General features: G+C 41.7%; 1 protein-coding gene across 1 annotated transcript; it reads right to left on the bottom strand.

Moving 5' to 3' along the window:
• Positions 1-3,152: 3,152 nt before the first annotated feature.
• lzts3b (leucine zipper, putative tumor suppressor family member 3b) lies at positions 3,153-24,927 on the bottom strand. The gene is made up of 7 exons (XM_088008797.1): positions 23,852-24,927; positions 20,378-20,848; positions 20,115-20,282; positions 8,602-8,730; positions 7,533-7,724; positions 6,680-6,910; positions 3,153-5,475 (listed from the first exon to the last, which is right to left on the bottom strand). Exons 1-7 carry the CDS (start codon positions 24,695-24,697, stop codon positions 4,195-4,197), a joined length of 3,318 nt encoding a protein of 1,105 aa, XP_087864923.1. The 5' UTR covers positions 24,698-24,927; the 3' UTR covers positions 3,153-4,194.
• Between the last annotated feature and the right edge of the window lie 407 nt (positions 24,928-25,334).

Raw genomic sequence — 25,334 nt, 5'->3', positions numbered from 1 at the left:
ATCTAGCTTTGCTAGCAAAGTCGTAGCTAGCAGCTAGCTAATAGCACAACAACAGCCTAAAGTCTGTATGATAAAAATACTGAATCGATAGATAAGAACAGTTTTTCCTCACCTGGCTGTCTCCTCCCGCTCAGTAGTTCTTCAGAGAAAAGCAGACGCAGAGGCCTGTCAGTGTCTGTTGTATTTCATTACCTCTGTGCTTAAACCGCGACTCCGTGCTGAAGCAGAAACGATACCACAACGTTTTCTGTCATCTGACAAGTAGCAAGTCTACTCCACTTTATTCACCAAAAACGTTTTTTTAAAAATATATAATTCACCAAAAACTGTTCTGTAATCTGGAACGTTTGCTATGCTGAGCTCCAGTTAGCCGCCTTATTTCACTGCGCGAGAGGCATGCGTCACGGGCAAAAGGTCAAAGGTAACAAGGTGACCGGAAGGCTTATTATGTTGTACAAAAGAACAAAACAAAACAAAAAAATTATTTTAATACATGTTATTATGTGTCAGAAGAGGGCTTTGAAAATAATAATACCAAAAAAAAAAAAAAAAAAAAAAAAAATTGACCAAAAGGGCACTTTGGGGCAAGGAGCAAAAAGGGCAGGTGATCAAGCACCCCCAGCTCCCCCCTCTGCACGTGCCTGCCCTCCGTCAACATTTTTCCTTCCAGAATTTAATCTAGTGTTTTCTAGAGCATTAAAAAGACTTACTCGTGGACAAAAGCAGCTGAATAATTCACATATCTTTATTAGTTCTGCTGAATCTTAACAAATGAATGGTTTTAATCAAGCCAGAGCAGTAGTACTAACATAAATGCAAACAATAAAAATTTGAAACATGTATAAAACCAGAAGCATTTTTCTCTCTAAACAATGCAATACTGTAACTACATCACCTACAACAAAAGGAACATTGTTATTTTTAATTTTTTTGGACAAGTTTGCTATGATTGCACCATTATGGGCAGCCAATTGGCTAGCTACACAGTTAAAAAAAAAAAAAAAAAAAACACAGAAAGGAAAGCTAAAATGGCACATATTTTTTCATCCTTCAATTCACCATAATATAATAACAGTAATAAAGATGATAATACTATGTAATACCTTAGAGATAAGTTAATATTCTTGAGCAACATTTTTTTTAATGCTGGCATAAACAACAGTTATAAAAGCCGTGATATTCACATCTGACTCTACTGTACATCATAACTCATGTGTAGGACACTACATAGTGCAGCTGGCCTGAATGCTCTCCTTTAAAAAGGCAAACTTTCCACTTTTTAGATATTTTTTTTTAAACTTCCTCCTTCTCTGCTTTTGTCTATGCAAATTATACAGAAGAAAGTAAGAGTTTTCTAGATATGCACACACCCTCGATGTAAAATTTTAGTCTCACAAGCTTTTATGTACCTTTTATTTATACAACCAAAATTTTAAAAGGCTGTCACATTGTGTTAAATGTAAATAAAAGCGCAATGCAATGGTTAGCAAATCTTCTAAATTAGTGGTCTCAAACTGCACTCTTCGAGGACTTGTAACTTTCAGATGTGTCCCTCGTCCTACACACTTAAATTAAATTGTGAAACTGTGTCACTATCATTCAGTCTAGCTCAATAGATCTATGCTAATGAGCTCATAATAGAGCCAGGTGTGTTGAAGCAGAGAGACATCTAAAAATTGCAGGACACCAGCCCTTGAGAAATTAAGTTTGAGACCCCTGCTCCACACTCATAGTTTATTCATTGGAAGATAATTTAGTAAACGTACCAAATATACAAACTAAGATATCATACCACAGTTTCCATCCCTCCATTCTCTTCCTTTTATCTGAGATTGGGCCGTTGGGATAACAGTTGGGCATGCAGACACCTTCTTTCCAGCAACACTCTCCAGCTCATTCAGGTGGATCCCAAGGCTTTCCCAGAAGGAATACATAACGAGTTCCTCAAGCCAATTCTCGGCCATCATAAGAGTCTTCACCCAAATGGGCGTACCATGAAAGCCTTCATAGGGATGCTCCTTGGAAGCACCTTGAGAAGATTCCCAAACCATTTCAATTGACTTCTCTATTTATCTCCTGCCCTATCCTATCCTCTCTCATGAACAAGACAGTAGGGCACTAGAAGTTCCCTGCTTGAACCACAGACTGACCAGCATCTTGGATGGCCTACGTTCCAGATAAGAAACTCTTGACTGCCATTTGCAGCAGTGCGGTTTTAAGGCTGAATCTCTCAAAAGTAAATTTAAATAAAATATTTTTTTTTTGCACATTACAGGCCCCTTAGATTCAACTACAGATTGTTTAAACACCGCCTACCTGAGTATTGTTCCTGACCATGTTCACCCCTTTATGACTACAGTGTACCCATCTTTTGATGGCTGCTTCCTGCATGAGAGGAACAAACCTCAAGTCATCTCAAGCCAGATTAGCTGCAAAGCTGCAACAATGAATAAAGTGAGTATACACAGGTTTCAGAGCAGCATATGTTCTCAAGAGGGGCTGAATTTGCCTGCGTGGTGACCCAGGACTATTGCACAACTATCCTGTATCAGACAAGATTGGGATAGCATTGTCCTCCAAAAACTTCAGCAACTGGTCTCCATACTTTTATTTTTTGGTTTGATTATTATTAAACAATCTTGAACAAATGATGTAATATATTAGTTTCCACATTTAATATGTGTTCTATGTTCCACAGTGAATGAAATATGGGTTTATCGTCCAACCATTGGTGGTATTCCACTCATTGCAGCTGCCCAGACAAACAGTAGGGAAACCCAGACATCCCTCGTCTCAGTGCCATTCCGGGAGATCGCAAGACAGCTCATTTTATCCACTTGTAAGAGATTTGCAAAGCATTGCATTGTGTTTTTATTTCCATTTTAAAATTCTCAATGTTTTTGAATAAGCATCGCGTCTTTTCCCTTCATATTTCTTAGTTTGTATTGCCACTAGTCCCTCTATCTTCAATCTCATAAGCTGAAGCTTTTCATATGTATACACACATGCACACGCTCTCTCTCATGCCTCCTCACACGCGCACATTTACAATCTATAACTATAATAGGTATATCTTTCTGCAAGTATATCATACATTCTATAAAATTTTTCCCTTTTGGGGGTACCGACTGCCTGCCTGACTGACTGGCTGGTTTCTTGGCAGTGAATGCACAGAGACACAATTATCATAACATTATTCAAATTCAAACTGTGTGCGTACATTCACGTTCTTGCAGTTCAGCGAAGGAGTTCGTGCTCCTGTGACCTTCATTTTAGGTCACTGCAGAGAATCTAAAGTGAGAGCTGATGGAGTTCTCTTACGCTTAAAAATGTCATCTATACTCAGTTTGGGCTGATTATCTGCTAAGCCATCGTATTTAAATTCAATTTGTAGAAAATATAAATTCTCTTGTTCTTAGTGTTTAAATGGGCCATGTGTGTTGGACCCTGTGCAGTGTATGTTTGTGTATGTGTGTGAGACCTCAGGGGTCAACATCTGCTGAGATTAAAAAAGAAAACAGTCCAGCCCCGTGTAATAGTTTTGCGCAGCTGGTGTGCCAATATTACAGATAAAGCACTGAAAATAAATAACCACGCTCTCTATCTTTTTTTCTTCTTCTTTTTTTTTTTTCAGTTCCCAGCACTAATTTGCTCTCTTACACTTGGCTGGGAAGGATGGGGTAAGGCGCTCTCTGGCCAAAATGTAAGTTGATGTCACACACTCTGACCACTAATTCTACTTTTACATAACCAGTGACATAGACTTACAATGAATAAACAGCACAATATATTCTTGTTGATCATTTCCGACAATATCCCTGATTGTCTTGTTCCTTTTCTAGGGTGGGACTTAAATGATGCACGTATTAGGTCTGTAATTTTAATTTTTTTCATTGTTTTCTATTTCTTTTGCCATCCAAACCCATGGCACACGTTTCTGGTAATGTAAGATGTATCCATGTGCAACACTAAGAGAGACAGAAAGGCCTCTTAGGAGGTTAAAAATTCAGCGATAATGCAGAATGTAGTTCAGTTTCCTGTTGATATGATGTTTGTTCCTGATAGGTTTGTTGCTTTGAAAAAAGTGATTGTTTTAGACCTTGTTTTCTACTGTATGCTGAAATAGGTTTTGTGTAAGAGGCCTCAACACTATGAGTGTAGAAAAAACTGAGCATTAGCTTCATGAATCTGTGTCTATATCTCTGTAGACTCTATCCTCTCCAGGCGCGATGGTCCGGCCCACGGAGGAGCGAGCTGGTGGAGCGAGGGGGGGCCCTTTTGGTCTTCACAGGGAGGAGAGAGAGTGAGGGCGATGGGTCCAGAGAGGGAGGGAGGAACAGAGATGGAAGGAGGACCAGAGAGAGAAGGGGGACCAGAGAGGGAAGGAGGACCAGAGAGGGAAGGAGGACCAGAAAGGGAAGGTGAACCAGAGAGAAAGGGAGGTCCAGAGTGGGAAGGGGGACCAGAAAGAGAAGAAGGACCAGAGAGAGAAGAAGGACCAGAAAGGGAAGAAGGGCCAGAGAAGGAAGGGAGTTGCTGAGGAGACAAAGGCGACATGGCTGGTGGTGGAGGTGGAGAGTTGGAGGAGGTGGGGGAAGTGGTGGTGGTAGTGGTAACAGTAGTGGTGGAGACTGTGGTTTGCTTCGTTCCCAACTGGCTCATGCGCTTTTCCAAAGCCTGGTTTTTCTGTAGAGTTTCCACATAGCTGAGCTGCAGCTGTGCCTGATACTTCAGAACCCGTTCCTTCTCGTCCTGCCAGGTGTGCCGTTCCTGGTCAAAGTTGAGGGCCTGTCGTTCCCGTTGCTGCCGCTCCAAGCGCAGTACACCCTGCAGCTGTTCAAGCTGCCTGCGCAGCTCCCCGGCCTCATCCCAGTGACCCTCCTGCGCCCGCTGTGGCTGATGGGCTTCCTGACGCAGCTGCATGTCCTGGCAGAGTTGGGAGTCGTGACGGAGCTGGGCCTCATTGCGCATTTGAGCCTCATGGCGGAGCTGGGCCTCCTGACGCAGCTGTGCTTCTTGGCGGATTTGGGCCTCGTGGCGAAGGTGAGCCTCCTGCCGGAGCTGGGCCTCCTGGCGGAGCTGGGCCTCCTGGCGGAGCTGGGCCTCCGGTCTGATCTGCGGGTTCTGACCCATTTGGATGTCCTGTTGCATATGGGTATCTTGCCGGTGCTGCACATCGCGCCACTGAGCTTCTTCACGCTGCTGCCTCTCCTGTCTCTGAGCTTCCTGCCTTTGGGCTTTAGCTTCATCGCTCTGCAGGCTGAGCAGGGTGTCGGACGTGGGGGTGAGCGAGCTGGTGGGGGGCTCAGTTGGGTTTCGAAGGCAGTGGACAGCTCCCCACGGTGGCAGCAACCCTGCTGCAGCCAAGTTTGGGCTCACAATCACTTCTGCTCCTCTGCTCGCTTCACTCAGAGCACGCTTTAAACTTAGCACCTCTGCCTCAAACACACCCAGCTTCTCTCTCAGGATGGACACCTTTCGGAAAAAGAAATGTAAACTCTTATGTAAACAGAGCATTGTAACTTTTAGATTTAGTTTATAGTTATAGACAAAGAGTGTGGTGTGCTTTTTGTCATCCTTTCTGAATCATTACTTTTGCAAACTCAACCAGACAAGATGGATAAGGACTAAAAACACGAATTTTCTATATTTTTCTTACATTATAACTTACATTTTGGCCTGGACTTTGACTAGGCTATTCTAACTGATGGATATCATTTACATTGAACCGTCCTGTTGAAGATATTAGCAACATGTGAAGTTTTCCAGGATGCCATCAGATGTTGGAGGCACCAAAAATGTGTCAGTCAAGCCCTGAATGAGTTTTGTATTGAATTTACTGAGCATTCAGTAAGGAGTTGACGCCCCCTGGTGGTGAGCAGGCGCACTGAAATTAGAGGAAGCGGTTTATTTGAGTGTGGATAGCAGCATTTTCCTCCAGTCCACGTTTTAGTGGATTTCCTGGATTTCCATTTGTTTGTAGGAGGTGCAACTGTTTGATTGTGTCAATCAAACGGGTGACACCTGTCTGCCCTCAGTAACAGAGCTTCACTCTTTGATTTATTGAATGGAGTGGGGCACCAAAAAGGGAGGCGCTTGGAAGAAACAATGCTGAGCCCCTGGCTTAAAGCAGGGTTCTCCAACCCGGATCCTTGGGAAGTGATCCTATGTTATTTAGATGTGTCATCGCTTCAACACACTTAACTCTGATGCTTGAATTACGTGCCAGGATTTCAGGCATGACGTCCCCAAAGAGCAGGGTTGGGGACCACTTCCCCAACACCAGCCATGGTGGATATAGTTTGCAGTCATTTTCATGTATGTTTCATAAATAGGGTCACTCTGTGTAAAACTACTGAAAAAAATTGCCCAAATATTTTCTCAATTATACTGATTTTCTACCAACAAACTCCTAACCTTTGACATTTCATTGATTTGCATTAACAGAAAACATAGTAAATATTTGTCAAAACAGAATTTTATGTATGCTTTTAATTTATAACCCAATTAGTGAGAATTAAACATTTTAATTAAAAACGGAACTTGTTTTCTATGTTTTGAAGTCAATTTATACCAAGTTTTGTATGAACAACATTGATGGACTGGTACAGTTCATGAATAATTCATCTCATTGTCTTTTTTTCTTAACATAACAGTGACGTTTGCTTTAAAAGCCCACCTCAGACAGTGTCCTCCTCAGCTCGCCTTCACACTTCTCCAGTTCCAGACACTTTGTGCTGTAGGAATCCTTCAGACCCAGCATGACCTCCTCCCGCTCCCTCAGCTGGGCGTTGAGCTCCTTCAGCTGACCCCTCAGGGCCACCATCTCTCCGGCCCGCTGGGTCACTTCAGCCTGACTCTCTCTGAGCTGCTGCTTCAGGAGGGAAATCTCACCTGCTTTCTGACAAACCTGTCACAGGAACAACGCATAGAAAAGAAATGTAAAAAAATGCTTTAAAATACATAATTAACTGCATGATATGCTGAAAATGGGTTGTCAGAAGGTCATTTAGAAGGATAATGTACCAAAACATGGACAAATCGGTTCCTTCCTACAACTCTGTTCAAGTATTTCTTCGCAATAAAATAAAATAATATTTTCCTCTCATAATGTTGTTTTTTTGTTGATGCATTGTTTTGAATAACTTCTCTAATGTACAGCTAAACATCTGAGACTTAGTAAGCTGTATACATTTAGTGTATTTGTGAGAATGGAATAGCTGCAAAAGAGGCGAGTTTTGATCAACGTTTTTTTTTAAATTAGGATTATCCCGCACTTTTATTCAGAAAGATAGGTTTATGAAGATCTTGAGCCACGTATATAATGGTGATTCTACATGCTTGAATGAAAGGAAGGAGAAAACAGGGATGTCAACTCTTATTTGATATTTTATTCAGAAAATGAATGCTATTTGTTTGATTACCAAACCAAATGTATGAATCTGCACAATGTCTCACCTTTAAATCCTACCTACAATGAAGGCCTGCAGTCATTTTACCAAACTGGTCAAGTGGAACATCTCATGTCTCACCTCCCACTTGGTCTCCTCCAGACGCGGCAGGATGTCAGCCTGTTCTTTCCTGTAGTCCAGGCACTTTCTCTCCAGCTCCTCTCTCTGAGCCAACAGGGCCGCCATCTCCTCCTGGAGCCTCCTCTTGTCCTGAGACAGACGAGTGATCTGGGCCTGCAGGGCGGTCTGGGAGCGCTGAGCCCGGCGGGTAACCTACAGGGGAACATAAATGTACTATTTACAGCTTGTAACATATTCACACCCTGTCAACGTTTTGACATTTTCTTGTTTTACAACTACAAGCTTTGCTGTGGTTAATTCGAAAGATAAGGCAATGCATAGTTATGAAATAGAAGGGAAAGGCTGTGTCCTGAATATTTTGCATGTAAAATTAACAAAAGTGTGACCTGCATTTATAGCCAGGCCACAGTACTGAACAATCTGTCCACTAAAAATTAAGAGTGTGGAACAAATGGAAACCCACAGAGATTTGTCTACCCCATAATCTGACCCACCAAGCAAGGAAACAACAATATTTTTTTTCCTTTTCTTAATATAAAAAATGCATTTATATCTTCTTTTATCCCTATTTTATTTCCTCTAAAGTTTGTATATTTATACCTTATAAACGTAGGCCTGAAAGAGCTTGAAAATCCAAGTCATTTTTCTTATTTGTGCACGCAGTCTTGACCAATAAAGCTGATTTTGAAAGCTTTATTTGAGAAAATCAGCCAAAAGGCCCACAATAACTTTGGAGGAGCAGCAGCAATCCACAACTCAGGTGTGAGAATCTGTTGACATGACATCTGTGCACTCCATGTACAGTATCTACCTTTTATGAAAGACTGAGGGGGAGATTGTTACTGTTGAAAGGAAGCCATTAGATGTCCCATCTGCAGTTTGTCAGAAACCAGTCAGGGGACAAAGCAAACGTGAAAGAAGGTGAACTGCTCAGACGAGACCAAAATTGAGCTTTTTGGTTCGTATGCAAACATTATATGGAAGAAAACAAATATTTAACGTCACCCTAACGTACTGTCAACACTGAAAGAGGAGGTGGTGGCAGCACAGGTTATACAACTGAGGTCACCTGCTGCAGACGTGAAGCGTAGTTCTGCCTCAGCTCGTCCATCTGTCGCTCCCAAACACGCTGCTTCTCCTCAAACACCTGAATGATGGCCGCCTCACTCTGGTCCAGGTTCCTGCGCATGTGCTGTACCTGGAGGAAAGAGACGGAGACGGATCAGGCCTGACAGCTAAATATACACAGAAGAAGAGCAACACCTTTGATATCAATGAAGTCATAGGAATCTGTCATCATCCTGGGTTTTTCTCACAGCTAGCCTAACATAGTTCTCAGTAAGACTTTTAATTAATATGCTGGGTTATGATAGAAATAAAACAAATATTCTTAAAACTGTAGTATGTAACTTAAAAAAAAGTTGCTGTTTTTTACATATATGTTGAATCTGTTACTATGTTGTGACCGTATAATGTGAGGCAGATCTGTGAAAAATTCGAGCTCGTCTACTTTCTCCCATTGCTAACTGCAGAAATACACAAATTAGTCAGAAACACGAAATCAGAGCCAGAAGGGGGGTTTCACTGTTGTCAATCAAGCTTGTGTATGTGCTGCTCAATTGTTCCCTCTTGCTCTCTGCTACACTACAGCTTCTTCTCGACAGCAGAGCCTCTCATGAATGCTCAGGCTAATTAGCATCGTCAGCACTGGCTGTGGAAAAACTGTTTTTCGGTGACAGTAAGTTGTTTCTCCACCATTATCACATCAAACAGTGCATACACAAGGTTGATTGACAGTGCTAAGACCTTCTTCCTGACTCTGATTGGTTGTTTCTGACCAGGAATGGTACATTTCTGCAGATTGCTATAGAGATACAGCGAGGAAGTGTGGAGCTTAATGTTTTCACAGATTAATTGTCTTTCACTGAGACAACATGATGACAGTTTTAACAAAAATTTAAAAAAATTCATTTTGTAAAAGCTACATACGCAGATTAGAAATCAAATCATATTTAGGGTCCTGTAAAAAGTCCTTGGGACAAGTCTTTGCTCTTTGAAGTTTGCCTCCAATGTTACATATTTCTTTGAAAACTTTAAAAGTGGTCTTTGTTCATAAATTTATAGATCATTTCCACAGGAATTTTCTTAGATTTGATAATATTGGCACCACGGTGCACATCCTGTCTTGTAAATTTTAGAAATTTTGGAATAAATACCAGCAATATATTTAAACAAATTTCAGCAAGTCATTCTGTGTTTCACATTTGCTTTTTTATTTTAATTTCAGCTATCTTAAGCATGTCTTTGGTTCATTTGAAACATACATATCATATGCAATTGAATATTCACTTAACTTCAATTTTTTAACACTAACTTTTAAACAGAAGTAATTGTACTCTTGAGTGCAAATTACACTTGGACCTATATCAATTTGATACAATAGGAGCTCCCCCACTTCTCATATCCGTGTCCTGTCACCTTTTTGAGCAGTTAAAACAGTTTAATCCTTTGTTAACATGTCGTAATCTGTTTTTCCGAGCCGCCTTCAAACGCAACATGAACGCTCAGACGCTCGCGCTGGGTTTACACCTGAGCGGCAGTGAAGGAGACCTGCTTCCGCTGCTGTGCAGAGCTACGCAGGTGTGTTAGAATCATGGCAGCAAACCAGCAAAACGCAAAGAACTTTTCACAGTTTTTTCCCCCAAACTAACCGGCTGAGTTGAGTAAAGCTGTTGGATGCAGGTAATGTTAGCTAAAAGATGACAAGCTAATAACAATACAGCACCTTAAGCTTGTTAACAAGTAGCCTGTAGGCTACTGGTGTTGTCTATGTTCAGATTCATTTTGCCCCCCCAAAATAAGTCCATGCCCCCCCTGTTAAACTCGTCTGGAGCCGGGGCTGGGTATTGATGCACAAGATGTGCACAAGTCTTGCTGCTGAAATGTGCTATACAAATAAAATTTGATTGATTGTAAGTGAGAGTCCGTTAGCCGTGTCCTGACACGGCTCTTATTTAAGTTCATGACCGAGAATGTCTTCTCACACAAATACGTCGACCCAAACAAGATTAGCATTTTCTTTCTAAATGCTCGAATCTCTCGAAACCTGTCGGTAAAAGTTGACGAGAGAAAGCTGCTGGTGCCGACCTCCTGGCGGCTGTTTGCGTCACTCTGCAGCTCAATGAGCTCCATCTGCAAATGGTCTGAGTCACACGGGCTGCTGCCCTCTAGTGGGTAAATGAGGAACGGCATTTAGTGTGTAAGCTACACCCTATGCAGGTAACAGTACTGCTGCCCAATGTATTAATTCTACGTGCGGGCCAGACGTTATTGATTTTATGACAGAGGCTGCGGGCTGCATGAAATTTGACCACGGGCCGCATTTGGCCCCCGGGCCGGACTTTGGACATGTCTGCCGTAAGGTATGCTGGATTTACGGGTATGCTGGACAGTCAGAACACCTGTTATTGACGTCAATCTGTGACGTCAATAACAGTAAGTTTCCTCCCTTACGCCTCCTGGGGGATGGCTAAAAAGGAAAAGTGCCTACGTTCATACACTGTATGGAAGTAGGACTGTGACGTCACCTGCATCTGATTGATTCAGCTGGTCACGTGATCCTCGGTTGGCAAAGTCAAAGCCAGAATCATACGTCACCGATGACGTCAATGACCGAAAGAAGCAGAGTCCTTGAATGTAGGTCCTCTGCGATCATTTGGTCACTTGACTTTTTGTCTTTTTGTCTTGCAGGCTGACGTTTGTAAGAACGAACCTGGACAGGATAGTAGAAGATAGAATAGGTTCTCCTTTCTTTCTTTTACCTCTCTCTCCGTCTATCCCTCTATCTTTTTAGATGGAGGTTTTAGCATAGACTGAAGATGAGGGTTTGTTCACAAGTGTTGCCACGTGAGACGAAAAAGAAAAATTTTAGTGCTGGGGCCTTTTTATAAGGACTTTGTCTTTAAAGCCCCATACCTTACGCTTCCTGCGGGAAGGCGCCATTCCTGCGGGAAGGCGCCTCCAGCGGGAAGGAGCCTCCTGCGGGAAGGCGTAAGGTATGGGGCTTTAGAGACAAAGTCTTTATAAAACGGCCTTGGCACTTATGCCTTTCTTTTTCGTCTCGTGTGCCAACACTTGTGAACGAACCCTCATCTTCAGTCTATGCTAAAACCTCCATCTAAAAAGATAGAGGGATAGACGGAGAGAGAGGTAAAAGACAGAAAGGAGAACCTATTCTATCCTCTACTATCCAGTCTGACTGGTTCGTTCTTACAAACGTCAGCCTGCAAGACAACAAGACAAAAAGTTTAGTCTGAATCTACGTTAAAAGCAGAGTCTTTGAATAGAGATTCAAAGACTCTGCTTCTACAGTCTTTGAATGTAGATTCAGACTGCTCGTAAATCCAGCATACCTTGCGGTAATGCGGATGCATATATCAATGTTACATTTTTTTTATAAATCCGTCATACCTGTAGAAGTTTCATTTTCTGTGTTTTTGTCATACACCATAAAGTGGGAGATAACAGTTACTTAACGAAATCACTTTGCGTTACTGTGCGTTACGATGTTCTTTTCTAATTTAATGTTATTTCCTCTGCGCATCTTTTGGAGCCACCGCCTTTTATATGCGACATTATCAACAGCGCCAGAAATGTAAAGAAAGGATGAGCGTTTCGTTGTTGGAGAAACAGGAACTATTTTGTGTTTCTGTCGCCAAGTCCGATTATTATAAGCGGTTTTGGGCTTGTTTTGTTTCCAAAGTCGCTTGCAAATTTAATGAATCGCAGGTTGCGCTGTTTGGGGCTCGTTTTTGAACGTGAAGTTACTCATTTGGAAATAAGCAGAGACTCATAAAAAATCCCAGAATGTGTCTGTCATCCTGGTCGTTTACGTCAGACATTCCCTGTCCATCATTTCCCGGATGATCCGTCCCGCTGTGTCTTTGTTAGCGTGAAGTTCATATATTTGCTATGAATGACGCCGAGCTTCGCGTTGCGCTCCAGAAAACTGCAAACATCGAGACTAATATGAACAGCGCAATAAACGTGAAAACAGCCACAAATGGACGTGTCCGTAATTCTGTGCAACTAAACGCCATTATAATAATATTGTAATGGTTGTTTTAGAACAAAAGAACACTTGGACGTGATTGCACAAGGGAATGTTCATTTTATGATGCTACGATTTCGAGAATTTGCAATATAGACACAGAGTTTGGGGAAGAAGACGGCGGTTGCTCATTTCACTAACGCTGTTCATGTTTACAGGCTCTCCACGAAGGACAAAGGAGAAGTAGACACATCAATAAAAAAACATCATTTGTTATCATCGTTTCAACCCGTTTGAGACATGTAACATTTTATTTTTCAGAAGTTTGTGGTAAATAATAATAAAAAGAAAAATCTAGTTTTTTCCACGCAGTGTCCAGAAAGAGGTGCTGTTCTGCTTGTTGTCTATCAGCTTCGGTCAGCATCCAGCTTTATTCATGTGCTATTTTTTTAGGACATATTCCGCGCAGTTTTCTGAAGAAGTATTAAAATATTACAAAGGTAGACTAGCAATAGGGACAAAAAAAAATACCGCGGGAGACCAAATTTGTAGTCAAACAGTATTTGTAGTAATAGTGACGCTAAACGGGACTAATGTCTTGTTTACAGTATGGTAACGATATTGGAAACAGCAAAAGCCATTTATGTTAATATGTTTGATTAACATAGCAGCTTATTTAAATAAAATTTACCGTAAACTCCTGAGAAATAAAACACACAAAATGAAACTTCTACAGGTATCACGGATTTATAATAAATCTGCTGAATGAGCAGTATGTGACATAACATCGATGTGCTCATGCGCATTACCGTAAGGTATGCTGGATAATGCGCATGCGCATTACCGTAAGGTATGCTGGATTTACGGGTATGCTGTATAGTCAGAACACCTGTTATTGACGTCAATCTGTGACGTCAATAACAGTAAGTTTCCTCCCTTACGCCTCCTGGGGATGGCTAAAAAGGAAAAGTGCCTACGTTCAAACACTGTATGGAAATAGGACTGTGACGTCACCTGCATCTGATTGATTCAGCTGGTCACGTGATCCTCGGTTGGCAAAGTCAAAGCCGAATCATACGTCACCGATGACGTCAATGACCGAAAGAAGCAGAGTCCTTGAATGTAGGTCCTCTGCGATCATTTGGTCACTTGACTTTTTGTCTTTTTGTCTTGCAGGCTGACGTTTGTAAGAACGAACCAGTCAGACTAGATAGTAGAGGATAGAATAGGTTCTCCTTTCTGTCTTTTACCTCTCTCTCCGTCTATCCCTCTATCTTTTTAGATGGAGGTTTTAGCATAGACTGAAGATGAGGGTTTGTTCACAAGTGTTGCCACGTGAGACGAAAAAGAAAAATTTTAGTGCTGGGGCCTTTTTATAAGGACTTTGTCTTTAAAGCCCCATACCTTACGCTTCCTGCGGGAAGGCGCCATTCCTGCGGGAAGGCGCCTCCAGCGGGAAGGAGCCTCCTGCGGGAAGGCGTAAGGTATGGGGCTTTAGAGACAAAGTCTTTATAAAACGGCCTTGGCACTTATGCCTTTCTTTTTCGTCTCGTGTGCCAACACTTGTGAACGAACCCTCATCTTCAGTCTATGCTAAAACCTCCATCTAAAAAGATAGAGGGATAGACGGAGAGAGAGGTAAAAGACAGAAAGGAGAACCTATTCTATCCTCTACTATCCAGTCTGACTGGTTCGTTCTTACAAACGTCAGCCTGCAAGACAACAAGACAAAAGGTTTAGTCTGAATCTACGTTAAAAGCAGAGTCTTTGAATAGAGATTCAAAGACTCTGCTTCTACAGTCTTTGAATGTAGATTCAGACTGCTCGTAAATCCAGCATACCTTGCGGTAATGCGGATGCATATATCAATGTTACATTTTTTTTATAAATCCGTCATACCTGTAGAAGTTTCATTTTGTGTGTTTTTGTCATACACCATAAAGTGGGAGATAACAGTTACTTAACGAAATCACTTTGCGTTACTGTGCGATACGATGTTCTTTTCTAATTTAATGTTATTTCTTCTGCGCATCTTTTGGAGCCACCGCCTTTTATATGCGACATTATCAGCAGCGCCAGAAATGTAAAGAAAGGATGAGCGTTTCGTTGTTGGAGAAACAGGAACTATTTTGTGTTTCTGTCGCCAAGTCCGATTATTATAAGCGGTTTTGGGCTTGTTTTGTTTCCAAAGTCGCTTGCAAATTTAATGAATCGCAGGTTGCGCTGTTTGGGGCTCGTTTTTGAACGTGAAGTTACTCATTTGGAAATAAGCAGAGACTCATAAAAAATCCCAGAATGTGTCTGTCATCCTGGTCGTTTACGTCAGACATTCCCTGTCCATCATTTCCCGGATGATCCGTCCCGCTGTGTCTTTGTTAGCGTGAAGTTCATATATTTGCTATGAATGACGCCGAGCTTCGCGTTGCGCTCCAGAAAACTGCAAACATCGAGACTAATATGAACAGCGCAATAAACGTGAAAACAGCCACAAATGGACGTGTCCGTAATTCTGTGCAACTAAACGCCATTATAATAATATTGTAATGGTTGTTTTAGAACAAAAGAACACTTGGACGTGATTGCACAAGGGAATGTTCATTTTATGATGCTACGATTTCGAGAATTTGCAATATAGACACAGAGTTTGGGGAAGAAGACGGCGGTTGCTCATTTCACTAACGCTGTTCATGTTTACAGGCTCTCCACGAAGGACAAAGGAGAAGTAGACACATCAATAAAAAAACATCATTTGTTATCATCGTTTCAACCCGTTTGAGACATGTAACATTTTATTTTTCAGAAGTTTGTGGTAAATAATAATAAAAAGAAAAATCTAGTTTTTTCCACGCAGTGTCCAGAAAGAGGTGCTGTTCTGCTTGTTGTCTATCAGCTTCGGTCAGCATCCAGCTTTATTCATGTGCTATTTTTTTAGGACATATTCCGCGCAGTTTTCTGAAGAAGTATTAAAATATTACAAAGGTAGACTAGCAATAGGGACAAAAAAAAATACCGCGGGAGACCAAATTTGTAGTCAAACAGTATTTGTAGTAATAGTGACGCTAAACGGGACTAATGTCTTGTTTACAGTATGGTAACGATATTGGAAACAGCAAAAGCCATTTATGTTAATATGTTTGATTAACATAGCAGCTTATTTAAATAAAATTTACCGTAAACTCCTGAGAAATAAAACACACAAAATGAAACTTCTACAGGTATCACGGATTTATAATAAATCTGCTGAATGAGCAGTATGTGACATAACATCGATGTGCTCATGCGCATTACCGTAAGGTATGCTGGATAATGCGCATGCGCATTACCGTAAGGTATGCTGGATTTACGGGTATGCTGTATAGTCAGAACACCTGTTATTGACGTCAATCTGTGACGTCAATAACAGTAAGTTTCCTCCCTTACGCCTCCTGGGGATGGCTAAAAAGGAAAAGTGCCTACGTTCAAACACTGTATGGAAATAGGACTGTGACGTCACCTGCATTTGATTGATTCAGCTGGTCACGTGATCCTCGGTTGGCAAAGTCAAAGCCGAATCATACGTCACCGATGACGTCAATGACCGAAAGAAGCGGAGTCCTTGAATGTAGGTCCTCTGCGATCATTTGGTCACTTGACTTTTTGTCTTTTTGTCTTGCAGGCTGACGTTTGTAAGAACGAACCTGGACAGGATAGTAGAAGATAGAATAGGTTCTCCTTTCTTTCTTTTACCTCTCTCTCCGTCTATCCTTCTATCTTTTTAGATGGATGTTTTAGCATAGACTGAAGATGAGGGTTTGTTCACAAGTTTTGCCACGTGAGACGAAAAAGAAAAATTTTAGTGCTGGGGCCTTTTTATAAGGACTTTGTCTTTAAAGCCCCATACCTTACGCTTCCTGCGGGAAGGCGCCTCCAGCGGGAAGGAGCCTCCTGCGGGAAGGCGTAAGGTATGGGGCTTTAGAGACAAAGTCTTTATAAAACGGCCTTGGCACTTATGCCTTTCTTTTTCGTCTCGTGTGCCAACACTTGTGAACGAACCCTCATCTTCAGTCTATGCTAAAACCTCCATCTAAAAAGATAGAGGGATAGACGGAGAGAGAGGTAAAAGACAGAAAGGAGAACCTATTCTATCCTCTACTATCCAGTCTGACTGGTTCGTTCTTACAAACGTCAGCCTGCAAGACAACAAGACAAAAAGTTTAGTCTGAATCTACGTTAAAAGCAGAGTCTTTGAATAGAGATTCAAAGACTCTGCTTCTACAGTCTTTGAATGTAGATTCAGACTGCTCGTAAATCCAGCATACCTTGCGGTAATGCGGATGCATATATCAATGTTACATTTTTTTTATAAATCCGTCATACCTGTAGAAGTTTCATTTTGTGTGTTTTTGTCATACACCATAAAGTGGGAGATAACAGTTACTTAACGAAATCACTTTGCGTTACTGTGCGATACGATGTTCTTTTCTAATTTAATGTTATTTCTTCTGCGCATCTTTTGGAGCCACCGCCTTTTATATGCGACATTATCAGCAGCGCCAGAAATGTAAAGAAAGGATGAGCGTTTCGTTGTTGGAGAAACAGGAACTATTTTGTGTTTCTGTCGCCAAGTCCGATTATTATAAGCGGTTTTGGGCTTGTTTTGTTTCCAAAGTCGCTTGCAAATTTAATGAATCGCAGGTTGCGCTGTTTGGGGCTCATTTTTGAACGTGAAGTTACTCATTTGGAAATAAGCAGAGACTCATAAAAAATCCCAGAATGTGTCTGTCATCCTGGTCGTTTACGTCAGACATTCCCTGTCCATCATTTCCCGGATGATCCGTCCCGCTGTGTCTTTGTTAGCGTGAAGTTCATATATTTGCTATGAATGACGCCGAGCTTCGCGTTGCGCTCCAGAAAACTGCAAACATCGAGACTAATATGAACAGCGCAATAAACGTGAAAACAGCCACAAATGGACGTCTCCGTAAATCTATGCAACTAAACGCCATATTGTAATGGTTGTTTTAACAAAAGAAGAACACTTGGACGTGATTGCACAAGGGAATGTTCATTTTATGATGCTACGATTTCGAGAATTTGCAATATAGACACAGAGTTTGGGGAAGAAGACGGCGGTTGCTCATTTCACTAACGCTGTTCATGTTTACAGGCTCTCCACGAAGGACAAAGGAGAAGTAGACACATCAATAAAAAAACATCATTTGTTATCATCGTTTCAACCCGTTTGAGACATGTAACATTTTATTTTTCAGAAGTTTATGGTAAATAATAATAAAAAGAAAAATCTATGTTTTTCCACGCAGTGTCCAGAAAGAGGTGCTGTTCTGCTTGTTGTCTATCAGCTTCGGTCAGCATCCAGCTTTATTCATGTGCTATTTTTTTAGGACATATTCCGCGCAGTTCTCTGAAGAAGTATTAAAATATTACAAAGGTAGATTAGCAATAGGGACAAAAAAAATACCGCGGGAGACCAAATTTGTAGTCAAACAGTATTTGTAGTAATAGTGACGCTAAACGGGACTAATGTCTTGTTTACAGTATGGTAACGATATTGGAAACAGCAAAAGCAATTTATGTTAATATGTTTGATTAACATAGCAGCTTATTTAAATAAAATTTACCGTAAACTCCTGAGAAATAAAACACACAAAATGAAACTTCTACAGGTATGACGGATTTATAATAAATCTGCTGAATGAGCAGTATGTGACGTAACATCGATGTGCGCATGCGCATTACCGTAAGGTATGCTGGGTTTACGGGTATGCTGGATAGTCAGAACACCTGTTACTGACGTCAATCTGTGACGTGTGAATCGGGTTTTGACTTTGCCACCCGAGGATCACGTGACAAAGTGAGCCAATCAGATTGCCGTAAGTAAAAGCAATAAACTGCTAAGCCAATCACCTGTCTCTGGCAACTCTTCCTCCTCCACCTGGCAGAGCGCCAGTTTCCTCCATTACGCCTCCTGCGGGATGGCTAAAAAGGATACTGTATGGAATAGGACTGTGACGTCACCTGCATCTGATTGATTCAGCTGGTCACGTGATCCTCGGTTGGCAAAGTCAAAGCCGAATCATACGTCACCGATGACGTCAATGACCGAAAGAAGCAGAGTCCTTGAATGTAGGTCCTCTGCATTTGGTCACTTGACTTTTTGTCTTGTTGTCTTGCAGGCTGACGTTTGTAAGAACGAACCTGGACAGGATAGTAGAGGATAGAATAGGTTCTCCTTTCTTTCTTTTACCTCTCTCTCCGTCTATCCCTCTATCTTTTTAGATGGAGGTTTTAGCATAGACTGAAGATGAGGGTTTGTTCACAATTGTTGCCACATGAGACGAAAAAGAAAAATTTTAGTGCTGGGGCCTTTTTATAAGGACTTTGTCTTTAAAGCCCCATACCTTACGCTTCCTGCGGGAAGGCGCCATTCCTGCGGGAAGGCGCCTCCAGCGGGAAGGAGCCTCCTGCGGGAAGGCGTAAGGTATGGGGCTTTAGAGACAAAGTCCTTATAAAACGGCCTCCGCACTTATGCCTTTCTTTTTCGTCTCGTGTGCCAACACTTGTGAACGAACCCTCATCTTCAGTCTATGCTAAAACCTCCATCTAAAAAGATAGAGGGATAGACGGAGAGAGAGGTAAAAGACAGAAAGGAGAACCTATTCTATCCTCTACTATCCAGTCTGACTGGTTCGTTCTTACAAACGTCAGCCTGCAAGACAACAAGACAAAAAGTTTAGTCTGAATCTACGTTGAAAGCAGAGTCTTTGAATAGAGATTCAAAGACTCTGCTTCTACAGTCTTTGAATGTAGATTCAGATTGCTCGTAAATCCAGCATACCTTGCGGTAATGCGGATGCATATATCAATGTTACATTTTTTTTATAAATCCGTCATACCTGTAGAAGTTTCATTTTGTGTGTTTTTGTCATACACCATAAAGTGGGAGATAACAGTTACTTAACGAAATCACTTTGCGTTACGATGTTCTTTTCTAATTTAATGTTATTTCTTCTGCGCATCTTTTGGAGCCACCGCCTTTTATATGCGACATTATCAGCAGCGCCAGAAATGTAAAGAAAGGATGAGCGTTTCGTTGTTGGAGAAACAGGAACTATTTTGTGTTTCTGTCGCCAAGTCCGATTATTATAAGCGGATTTGGGCTTGTTTTGTTTCCAAAGTCGCTTGCAAATTTAATGAATCGTGGATTGCGCTGTTTGGGGCTCATTTTTGAATGTGAAGTTACTCATTTGGAAATAAGCAGAGACTCATAATATATCCCAGAACAAATCACCTCAATAAAAAAAAACATCATTTGTTATCATTGTTTCAACCCGTTTGAGACATGTAACATTTTATTTTTCAGAAGTTTATGGTAAATAATAATAAAAAGAAAAATCTAGTTTTTTCCACGCAGTGTCCAGAAAGAGGTGCTGTTCTGCTTGTTGCCTATCAGCTTCGGTCAGCACAAGCTGTCTTGTAAATTTTAGAAATTTTGGAATAAATACCAGACTCAGCATTCCTAAACATCCTTTCACCTCTTGCTCTTTCTCCCACAGTCGGTCCTCGAGGTCCTGGATGATATCATCAGACGAGGGGGAGGGTCGCAGAGGTGCTGGAGCGTCACTCAGGTGGCTCAGCCTCTGATAGGACGAGGAGCTCTTCCCTGAGGAGGACCGACCGCTGTCTGAGGCACTCAGCCCGTTCTGCTGGGCAAAACCACGACGTGACGGTGACGCTTCAACGACATATTAGCTGCAGGGAGAATTGAGCATCAAAATAAATCAGAGGACAGCCTTACCTGGTAGCCGGGTTTGTCCAGTTTGTCCAGACCTGCAGCTGCCCCCGCCATGCCCAACCTATTAATGTGGCTGGTAGAAGCACTGAGGGGCCCTAAGACCGCTGGGGGCCCACAGCCAGACCCCGAGCCTGTGTAGGTGGGCAGACTAGTCAGGGAGTTTCTCCCTGAATCTGACATCCCTCCCTGAACCACCTCCGTACCATTTCCCCCTCCATCACTCCTGCTGACCCTAACTGGACTGTCTTGGTCCAGGAGCAGGGCCTCTGGCACCTCCCCTCCGTCCCCTCCCACTGCGTCTCTGCCTCTCCTGCCTACTCTGCCCTCACTGAACCCCTCGCCCCTGGCGTCAGTCTTTCCCTCGCCCCCGGCCCCTCCCGCCTGGCCCACCAGGTTCTGCATGGAGTGAAAGCTTTTGGGAACCACCGGCTTGAAGGCGGAGGGACGGACGAGGCCGGAGGTGCTCTGCATCGCCTGCGGAGTAGAAGGAGGAAGGATTCAAAATGAAATAGATAAATACTGGAGTCATGTCACTGCTAAATTATGCAATATGTGTAAAATTGTTTACAACAGTTTAGATACACCCATCATCATCAGCATGAATGTCATATCGATTTGGGATTTTTCATTAAATATCAGGGCCAGTTAATTAATTGTAAAAACAAGAATCAAGTGCACAGGTGGAAGTTTTTTTTTGATTTTCTTTAATCAACTCAATTCAGTCCATGAAATCCTACATGAGCGCTCAGATAGATACACACATCCCTGCTAAGTTTTGGTTAAATGCTCCTTAGCGGGTTGTGGGGGAAACCACACCGTTTTTGTTGCTTCTGGAAAAACTCTGCCACTCTTCTTCACAGAACCAGAAGAGCTGTTTGTAATTGTTTTTGTTGCTCAGATCCAGCTTTCAAACAGAGTCATAGAGTTTTCACTTAATATTTTTATTAATTTCCGGACCAGTTTTGATCTGTGTTTTGGATCATTTTGGGAACAATGAAATGCATCCAGCTTTTAACCGTCTAGCTTTTAATATGCGGACAAGTTAAGGAATTTAAAGTTACAGTAGTGCTACTTCTTCATTTGTCTATATCATATGTGCAATGCACAGTACTACTGCCAGGGAAACCGACCCTTAGTATGATACTGCCACCACCATGGTCAACAGTTCTTTTCATCATTGTGTCCAAAGGTGTTGATTTTGAAGCAGGTTCCTCTTTAGTCAATGTTTTAAGCCAGTAGTGATGTAACTCTTACTACACTGTTTACTCTTAGGCTTGAGCCTTGTTGGCTCCTGGGTTGTTCAGGAACATTATGACTCATTCCGCTTCACCTGAGGGTGACAGTTTGGGTTGAGTAGGAGAAATTTGGACGTTTTAACACAACAGTGACCTCAAACACATTAAAATGTTTTAGAAAGATTTACATCAAGATTCCAGAAACGTCGCCCCAACACCCTGACCTGAACATCAATGAAAACTTGTGGATTATGTGACAGGAAATCAGCCAGTTCTGCCAATTGTGCCAAAAGGAGCAGTCACATATCCAACCAAAATTATGTTGGAAGCTTCTTGATGACTGCAAAAACCCAAAATTAATATGACATCCATGCCCGTGATGAGTGTATGTAAACTTCCGCACGGAACATTAGGGTTTTGGTATTATGTCTGTAACTCTATTAACTGGTGTCATAAAGTTAAAGAATGTGTATTAATGCCATTATTTGTTATTATTCCAACAGAAAATCAGTTCAAAGTTATCTTTGCTGATATTTTTCTCTATGCTTACTTAGTGTGTTATATATTAGATTTTTCACATAAGTGTAAGCAATAACTGCCTAGCTTAAGTATATATAATATATATATATATATATATATATATATATATACACACTGCTCAAAAAAATAAAGGGAACACTCAAATAACACACCCTAGATCCGAATGAATGAAATATTCTCATTGAATACTTTGTTCTGTACAAAGTTGAATGTGCTGACAACAAAATCACACAAAAATCATCAATGGAAATCAAATTTATTAACCAGTGGAGGCCTGGATTTGGAGCCACACACAAAATTAAAGTGAAATGTTCCCTTTGAGCAGTATATATATATATATATATATATATTTTTTTTTTTTTTTTACTTTTACAATAATTTCATGGATCTTTTACACAATAGAGGAAGTCTATAGAATAGCTTTAATTACGGGTTATCACGGGATACAAAAAATAATAATAAGTGGTGTATTTTCATGTTTTCCGGTTGTCTTCTGGCTGTTCTAAGGACTTATTTTCTTTAACATTTTCTGGTCAAATCAAGATGAAATACTTTTAAACAGGGTGATAAAGCTGCAGTGTTTCCTGTCAGAATTAATTTTAAACTTCTGCCACTGTTCTATGAAGCATGTTACCAGAAACAGACATGAACAAGATGAGGAAGCATTTAGATGTTGATCTCTCTCAACTTTTAAAAAAAATATGAAACTCATTTTCCCCCTTTTGAACCAGACATAGCCCTGACATTTCCAAAGTCTGCCTCTGATTGGCCAGTCATGTTCCTTGACGTTTCCTTCCCTCTAAGATGAGTTGAGACTCAAACAGAGTAAAACAAGAATCAGATGACTGAAACAGAGGGAAGACTGATAACCTCTTCAGATTTATTTGGGATACATATTTTTGTTTACTTCACATTTGTCTTATTTTTCCTGTGAAATTTATTTTGTTTTCAAGTTTTTCCTCCACTCTTCAAACATGTGTCCACATCCCGTAGCAACTTTCTTAAAAAAAAAAGATAAATCAGTTGATTAGAATGTAAAGTGAGTAACGAGCAGAAAACAGGGGCTGTTTTGCCAAGATTTTCCTGTTTACTAAGCGGAGCGAACAGTACTGTATGGAGCAAGAACAAGATACAAGCTGGTATCTTGTTCCAACATGAAACACAGTATAAGTTGCTGAGTTATTCCTTTAGTGGCAATTATGGTGGTGGGAGTTTCTCCCTCTCTGATTAAAATTAAATAGCAGAATTCAAAATTTAGTTTCAGTTAATGGCACAAGCCTTTTTCTTTAAATTCCTTCTTGACACGTACATAATCCTTTCATAAAATTTAGATTTTTAACTATTTCAATGGATGTTGTGAGAATCTCTTAGCTTGTAAGATCTGGTTAGTGTTAGTGTCTTTGTTCATATTTATCTTTTGTAATTTGTCTATTTTTACTCTAATAAGCCACTAATAAGTTAATTATTGGTTATTGGATATATTGATCTTTCCATTTTATTCAAACTTTTTTTTTTTTTTACCTTAAACAAGTCTCAGTTTTGAAAAATACACAAATTCCTTAAATGTATGATAGAGCTTACTCTGTGGAAGTGAATAATACTTTGAGCAGCTTTTATTTAAAAGATAAAGAGTTATTTATTTATGCACATGGTTTATCGTGGTTTCTTTTTTGATGAAACTGAGTCCAAAATGTCAAACTACCTGCTCCAGTTTTCCTGACACGGCCATGATCTTGGGCGGGTTGTGGTTTGGTGGGTTGTGGCCAACTGGATTGTTTTCATTGTCGGTTCTGGTTGAAACCATCTCTCTGTGCTGGTGGTGGTTCACGCCCACACTGGTCTTCTCGCTGACTCCTCGACCCACAATGTTTCCACAAACATCCAGACCTGCCGCCTGCATCTGCATCTCCCTCTCCCTCTCCCTCTCCATCCGCTCGTTCTCCAGCCTCTCTCTTTCGCGCTCCCTCTCTCTCTCCCTCTCGCGTTCCCTCTCCCTCTCTATCTTCTCCCTCTCTATCCTCTCTCTCTCCCGCTCCCGGGCCCTCTCCCTCTCGCGCTCCCTCTCGCGCTCCAGCCTCTCCCTCTCCACCCGTTCCCGCTCCCTCTCCCGGTTTCTCTCTCTCTCGCGCTCCCTCTCGAGCCGCTCCCGGTCCCAGTCTCTGTCCCGGTCCCGGTCCCTGCCCCTCTCGCGCTGCCTCTCCCTGTCCCACTCCCTCTCCCTCCTGACAGCTACGTTCCCACAGTCCAGCTGGTTGTTGTTGGAGGGGGCGGTCATGGTACATTCAGTGTGGGTTGAGGAGGCTGTCTCTGTTGGCCGGTCAGTCCCGGTGCAGGTCCCAGTCCCGATACTAACACTGCCTCGCTCATCGCTTGACGCCGTCCCGTCCGAAATAGTCGCCGGGGGGCGAGGCAGCCGCTCGGCGCTGCAGCTGCGGTCTGCAGGGCAACGGCGAGAGAGAGGAGGGGCTCGGGGCAGGGTGGTCCTCGTGCCCACGGACTTCATGGCAAACTCCTGCTCTCCTGCCACCCCACTGCCAACACTGCCCATAGTGGAGGTCAAAGGTCAGGGATTAGAGGTTAGGAGTCAGGATTGGGGAGGGTCACAGATACATTTGGAAGTAGTGTGGGTCATCACAACCTAATGCAGGTAGTGGGGGCACACACACTAGAGGAACACAGAAAAACGAAAGCAGTTATACAATATAATACTTGCATAATGACTAGTTATACAATATTAGAGGCAAATTAGACTCCAACCCACAAACAGGGGCATTGTGGTCCTCCCACCACCATGAAAAACCAAAAGGGTCACAAAGATTAGTCTGACCGGTAAAAAAATAGTTGAAAATTATGAAACCGGTTATTTGATCATGAGAGGGGCAAACAGAGCGAATCTCCAATAACACACAGGCACCTCTGGTTAAGATGTGTTAAAAGCCTTGAGATCAATACCTTTTGTTTTGCTGTATGTAGCATTTACAGTAAATATTTTTTGCCTTATTTTAACTTCCCTCATCCAGGCCACTGCCAAACCTCAAGAAATCAATTAAATGGATCTGAGAACGGGAAACAGGCTAAACTGGAGGTGAAAATTCATTTTTATCATTTATTATTTATTGTGATGAATTTCTTGTCATGATAAAATTTTAAATTCATTGTTGTCATGATAAATTCCAATGAAGTGA

Source organism: Poecilia mexicana, unplaced genomic scaffold, assembly GCF_051168715.1.
Source record: "Poecilia mexicana isolate PSO_F unplaced genomic scaffold, ASM5116871v1 scaffold_9, whole genome shotgun sequence".
NCBI classification, from domain to species: domain Eukaryota; kingdom Metazoa; phylum Chordata; class Actinopteri; order Cyprinodontiformes; family Poeciliidae; genus Poecilia; species Poecilia mexicana.
This window is presented reverse-complemented; position numbering and strand designations above follow the sequence as displayed.

Bases quoted from the DNA above. Each gene is read 5' to 3' on its own strand.
- lzts3b (XM_088008797.1), bottom strand. From the start codon at position 24,697: ATGGGCAGTGTTGGCAGTGGGGTGGCAGGAGAGCAGGAGTTTGCCATG. The intron at 20,849-23,851 runs GTAGTTTGACAT...TCTACTCCGCAG, and splicing joins TGTCAGGAAAACTGGAGCAG to GCGATGCAGAGCACCTCCGG. The intron at 5,476-6,679 runs GTGGGCTTTTAA...TTTTTCCGAAAG, and splicing joins TGAGGAGGACACTGTCTGAG to GTGTCCATCCTGAGAGAGAA.